The sequence below is a fragment of the Pteronotus mesoamericanus genome, unplaced genomic scaffold (genome assembly GCF_021234165.1).
Source record: "Pteronotus mesoamericanus isolate MK-2021 breed Mesoamerican mustached bat unplaced genomic scaffold, CSHL_Meso_final contig_100, whole genome shotgun sequence".
Taxonomy (NCBI): Eukaryota; Metazoa; Chordata; class Mammalia; order Chiroptera; family Mormoopidae; genus Pteronotus; species Pteronotus mesoamericanus.
In genome coordinates this window covers 144,993-150,953 of record NW_026554999.1, presented here as the reverse complement: position 1 = coordinate 150,953, position 5,961 = coordinate 144,993, and the positions used below count along the sequence as shown (strand labels likewise).

General features: G+C 38.5%; 1 protein-coding gene across 1 annotated transcript; it reads left to right on the top strand.

Moving 5' to 3' along the window:
• The first annotated feature begins 206 nt into the window (after positions 1-206).
• Positions 207-4,543, top strand: CFL2 (cofilin 2). The gene is made up of 4 exons (XM_054586460.1): positions 207-375; positions 1,467-1,774; positions 1,891-1,967; positions 2,048-4,543. Exons 1-4 carry the CDS (start codon positions 373-375, stop codon positions 2,158-2,160), a joined length of 501 nt encoding a protein of 166 aa, XP_054442435.1. The 5' UTR covers positions 207-372; the 3' UTR covers positions 2,161-4,543.
• The last annotated feature ends 1,418 nt before the right edge of the window (positions 4,544-5,961 follow it).

Below are 5,961 nucleotides of genomic sequence, written 5' to 3'. Positions count from 1 at the left end.
CCCTCCGCGAGCCGACAGCCTTCCCCAGACGGCGACGGGCGGTGCCCGGAGGCAAGAGGCTGCTCCGCCGGGCTTCCCAGCTTCGGTCACCGCCGCGCAGTCAACGGGGCCTACTGGGAGCGCGCGCGCCGGGGTCAGGTCGAGGACGCGGGCGGGGCCGTGAGGCTGAAGGGCCGGCCCGGGGCGTGCCCACGTGACCGCCCGCCCGCTGACTGCAGCCCCCCAAGTCGCCGCCGCTGCCGCCGCCGCCTCTCTGGCTGCAGCTCCCGGCGTGCTCCGCACTCCCTGCTGTCCGCTAGCCCCTCCTTCTATTCCTCCCAGTGCCACCGAGCCGGAGCCCCAGCCGCCGCCGCAACCACAGCCGGGGGCACTATGGTAAGGCGGGCGTGTCGGCCGGGGGGTCGAGGGCCAGGGCGCGGCGAGCAACCGGCCCTGCAGGGCCCGGGAGTGAGGCCGCCATTTTAACCTGATTTTGGCCTCGAAGGTGGGCTCTTTTGCTCTGCTGCCCCGCTGCTCTGTCTCCACCCGGGCCGCTCTTCGGATTCCTGGGGGCGGGGAGGGTCAGGGCGCGGGTCGGGCCCGGGCGCGGGTCGGGGGTCGGAGCCTCAGCTGAGGGGGGAGCGGCCGGAGGCGTCGCGACACAGGGAGCAGCGACCGGGGCGCGGGAGGCTGCGGAGCTCACCCGCTCACGCCGCGTTTGCCCTTAGCTGCCTAATTTTACTTAACAGGCACGATCTAAAATTGGTACGTGCTCTGAAGTCCTTGCTGAATTCAGGCTTTGGTGAGGGTCTGGATGGCCTGTGATAAAAATCGTTTGAGGGAGGTTAAGGAGGTGGAAAAGTCTCCTTAAAATGCTTTCTCTCAATCTAAGAACTAATTCTAATGGGGAAAAAAAATGCTTTCACGCGCTAAAAAAGCTTTTACACTAGATCCGTTAATTTGGGTGTCTGTATTTGCGCTGTGAGGCAGTTATGTTGAAGCCGTGGGCGGTTTGGAGTTTACACTTGATTCTCTTTCCTTATGAGGAAACAGCACTGGCTAGGATGACTTTAAAGAAAAAAATAGTAGAAGCATTAACTGAAATCCTAAAGTGTTTTTTTAAGGCCTGCAGAGTTGACACAATACAGAAGGTATTTTACTGCTGTTCCTGAAGCTCTGACATCACCGAGTGAAAGAGGAAACATTTCAGGGATGGGACAGCCTGTGTTTGTCCCTTTCCCTTACCTTCTATTTACTTCTACCAGCAAACCGCTTTAGAAAAGATGAATGGGGCAGGATGAGTTAGAATCCTTAGGTACATAATATACTGATACCTAAAACGTGGGAAATCTGATTGGACTGCTTGCATGGAAAGTTGCAATTTTTGATGTCCAGAGTAAAGTGAATCCTCTCTAGACAAATAGTAATTTTGGATAAAACCAAAATAGTTGTTCTGAATTTGTTTTTTTTATTATTATTATTTTTAGGCTTCTGGAGTTACAGTGAATGATGAAGTCATCAAAGTTTTTAATGATATGAAAGTAAGGAAATCTTCTACACAAGAGGAGATCAAAAAAAGAAAGAAAGCAGTTCTCTTCTGTTTAAGCGATGACAAAAGACAAATAATTGTAGAGGAAGCAAAGCAGATCTTGGTGGGTGACATTGGTGATACTGTAGAGGACCCCTACACATCTTTTGTGAAGTTGCTACCTCTGAATGATTGCCGATATGCTTTGTACGATGCCACATACGAAACAAAAGAGTCTAAGAAAGAAGACCTAGTATTTATATTCTGGTGTGTAAAAACAAAAGAAAAAGTACTTTTAAAATGCAAGGATTATTATTAACATAGTCAGTTTTGCCTTTGTTTTCCTTTTCATTGGGATTCAACAATTGTTTTTTCTTCTGTAGGGCTCCTGAAAGTGCACCTTTAAAAAGCAAGATGATTTATGCCAGCTCTAAAGATGCCATTAAAAAGAAATTTACAGGTACAAACATTGAATATTTTGTGTGGAGGAATTATTCTTTCTTAATTATAATAAGGTAATGGGACTTTTTTTCTTTTTAGGTATTAAGCATGAGTGGCAAGTAAATGGTTTGGATGACATAAAGGACCGTTCAACACTTGGAGAGAAATTGGGAGGCAACGTAGTAGTTTCACTTGAAGGAAAACCCTTATAAAATGACAGTCAAGTGCCATATGGATCTTAAGGAGCTTTCATTTCTCCAGCTCAGTCAATTGGAATAGTACTAGGTTTTTGTTTTTTGGTGTTTTTTTTTTCCTTTTTCTTCCACTGGGTCCTTCCAACATAATGAATGAAGGAGGTATCATTCATGTAAGCAGCCTATCAGTGATTGCCATTAGACTGTTAACACTGTTACTTTGATGTAGAACCCAAGGAATGCCTTCCCATGATATTTTAGCCAAAAAAAAAAACTGGTTATATGCCTCCCCTGCAGCAAGCATTACAATGAATGTGATTGTCAATGTGAATAGCTTAAAATATTGCAAAGGGTAAGCTAATTGAATGCCTTGAAAGTATTATCCACTGGTCAGATGGTAAACTTTATTCAGTATTATTTATAGTTGCATTTGATTGCAGTTCTGTGAGGCTCCAGCATTCATACACCTCACCTGCCTTGGCAAGCCTATTTTTGTGACATGGTAGCACGAATATAACACTATGCATTGAAAGCACTTTTTTGTATTGAGTTTAACTCCCCACTCCCCAGAGGAATGCCAATTAAGTTGTGTTAACTGTGTCATCAACTTATCCTAGTACCTCAGTGTTCATTCCTGTTACCTGCATATCTTAAAAGAACTAGCTGTTATTAATGCCTTTTTGTTTTCCATTGAGTGTACACTACTGAATAAGTGTAGGAGTTTTATGTTTACCATGTAAGTCTTGCAACACTAAAGATATTTTATCAGTCATGATGGCAATTTCTGTATAAAAGAGCCTTAAATGGAACGTTTTTGAGATCCAACTCCCCACCCTTACAAAATGGCCACGTTGCAATAAAAATTGTGGCATATTACAGAATGTTGCCTTGTTTTCCTTGGACATTTTGCAGATGTTACATGAAGCAACTTCTTAGGTAAATGCTATTACTAATCTCTGCACTGGTCATTTAAGAATTTTTTTGTACAACATTCATGCGTGATATTTTCCAATTTGTTGGGTTTATTTGGTTTTAAAAATACACTATCCTAAAGCCAACTAATATATTATTTAGAGGAATACTTTTATAAGCATTAGTTTATTTATTTTCTTATGTGTTAATATGGAAATCAGATTTTTTTTTTTTTTTTTTTTTTTTTCACTTTGACATAAATACACTTCAATACCTGATTTTTTTCTCTGGATAAATTAGGGTGGTTATTTTTTAATTCACGTTTACGTTTCTAAGTAGTTAAGTAGTAGAAGAAGGAAGCTCTTATTGTGTATTTGATCATAATGAAAATAATTTGTAAAATGTCCACAAGTTTAATAATCCTCCTCATATCACTTCAGCTACTATTTCTTAATATATTTTGCAAATTGGAGAAAAAGAATTGATACAGCAGTTTTAAACAGTAGGAGTGGGATTTGGCTGTGGTCCAGACTGCTCTCCTTATAGAGAATTTGATCTGCTCAGTGTGAGCAGTTTGCTGTTAGCCAGAGCTATTTATGGCAAACACATGCTTTTGTATCTTGTCATAGTTATCCACAAATGGCAAAACTGGACTGGATTCTACTGGTATGCAAAACAGGCATGCTAGTAAGCAGTCAGTCACTGCTTTGAATTTAACCCTTAACCCCATAGCTCTGAAAAATGCTTTTACCCCAAAACAGAAAATTAAAAATCCCCCTTTTTTTAATGTGTGGAAGCAATTTGAATATAATTAGATATTTTTCCACATTTTCAAAAGATTTTTCTGTTGAAAACAAATAGGAGTTAAATGTAGGTTTTCATTTAAAATTATATAAATGACTTGGGATCTTTTTCACGGAGCAATTTTATTTCAGGCTTCCAGCTGTCCATGTGAATTACCCTGAAAATTCTGGTGGCTTTTTGGTAAGGCCCAACTCCTAAGTAAAGCATAAAGATACTGACATACTAAACCATATGTATAACTGATACTTGTACCATGGAATTTTCCTCATTCTAAAAAAATAAGAAACTCTAAACAAGTTATGTAGTACCTTGTGTTTTTATAGCTGGTTTCTCAACTTTCTTACGTGCCTCTTTAATTATATAATAATTTCAGAGATTAAATATTGCTTTAAACTGTGGTACTTTGATTTGTTAGAGTGACAACTGATTTTACTATTAAGTTCATCTTTGAAATACATCTTTGTGCATAAAGCCAAAAGTAATGATAAAATTAATGGTTCACATTACTTGAGACTGATTTGGCATTTGAATGATCATTTTATTTTACAATGATATACAATGAAACTGTTCCAGTTAGCTTTAAAAGGTATACGGTGCTAATTAGTAAAATATTGAGGACAATATTTTACTGCTAGCTTGCAAAATTCTAAGTGTTAAAAAAATAAAATATATGAAAATACATAAAGCTGTTGAGATGTGTTTACTTACACTTAAGAACATTAAAAATTTTAAAATTACTATGCAAATCAGAGGCACCATTATCTTGAGTCTTTTTTAGGATTTTAGTGGTTTATGCTTTCTCCTGTAGGAGAATGATATTCTTTGAAAACTGTGTTGTAGCAATTTTTTAACATTGTCAGATAAATGGGAACAGTTGGCATTTGTCCCAAACTGGCTATCAGCTGTTGTTTTCCGTCATGTAAAATAATGTGGCCAGCATTGGATGTTCAATGTACCTTTTAGTAGGTTAGAAGAAAAGCGTCTAGTTAGTTTGGAGTTTCTCTGATAGAGATCCTTTGTAGCACCTAATTTATGGAATCTGGCGAATGAGTTTTGGGAGAAAGTTGTTTTAAAAGTGTTTTCATGTTACGGAATAATTTCAGCAGTGGTAAATCATAGAGGGGGTTGAGAACACCTTTCATTAGTAATGTTTGCCACTCAAAAAATAATCTGGTTTTGCTCTTTACAGATCCTGTTTTTGCTTACAAATTTAATAATAGTTTGAGATCCAAAATGAACATGAGTATTCATTTTTCTATAACTAGTAAAGCTGTTAGGTGCAGGCAACTCCAGTGAATATTGCTTTTCAGACAGCATGAATTTACAGATACTCTGTATTTTATCTCAGCCAATAAGTAAGTCTGCGGCACTTCTTTTGCTCTCAAGCATTTAAGTAATTGCTTTATTTCCATGTAGAACTGGGAGTCATCACTTCCTTTCACAGAAATTTCCTTTCAAAATTGAGCAAATTAATCTCAAGGAGCCTCAGTTTCTCCATAATAGAGAATAATATTTGTCCACCATACCTGGTTTCTGAGGATCAAATACAGAAATGCTTTTTGCAAAACAAGAAAGTACTATGTAAATGTAGTAATTTGAACCAGTCTAAGCAAGTTGAGTACAGTTAAGTAGATAGAAAACCATATTAAAACTATTATAAGTCTTTGAACTTCTATTTTTCTAATTAACCTACTTAATCTCACTGTTTAAAAACAAATTAGCTGATATGTAGCATCTTTTTCAGAATGAAGTATAAAGTGTAGCCTCCTGAATTCATGTTCCAGTGTGACTACTCTTAATCTCTGTAGTGTAGTTTGCTTTTTCACATGTGACTATTAGATACTGTTTTTCCCCCAAAGAATTTTGAGGTAAAAAGTAAAAGGAAATAAAGTTAGAGAAATACTGTTTTGGAATTTTTGTTTCCTAAGAAAGCCCATGCTCATAAAAATTTGAACTATTTTTTACCCTTCAAAGATTTTCTTAGATGTTTCAGTGTTATAAGTTTATGAGATTGTGGAAATCATTAGAGCTATATAGACATTTTCCAGAAAGCTGATACCTCATTTTTTTTTTTATACTTTTACTCCTAAAAACTTGGATATT

What these genes read in the sequence shown, in the direction of transcription:
- CFL2 (XM_054586460.1), top strand. An exon ending in GACCTAGTATTTATATTCTG is followed by an intron (nt 1,775 to 1,890) that starts GTGTGTAAAAAC and finishes TTTCTTCTGTAG; the next exon opens with GGCTCCTGAAAGTGCACCTT. An exon ending in CATTAAAAAGAAATTTACAG is followed by an intron (nt 1,968 to 2,047) that starts GTACAAACATTG and finishes TTTTCTTTTTAG; the next exon opens with GTATTAAGCATGAGTGGCAA.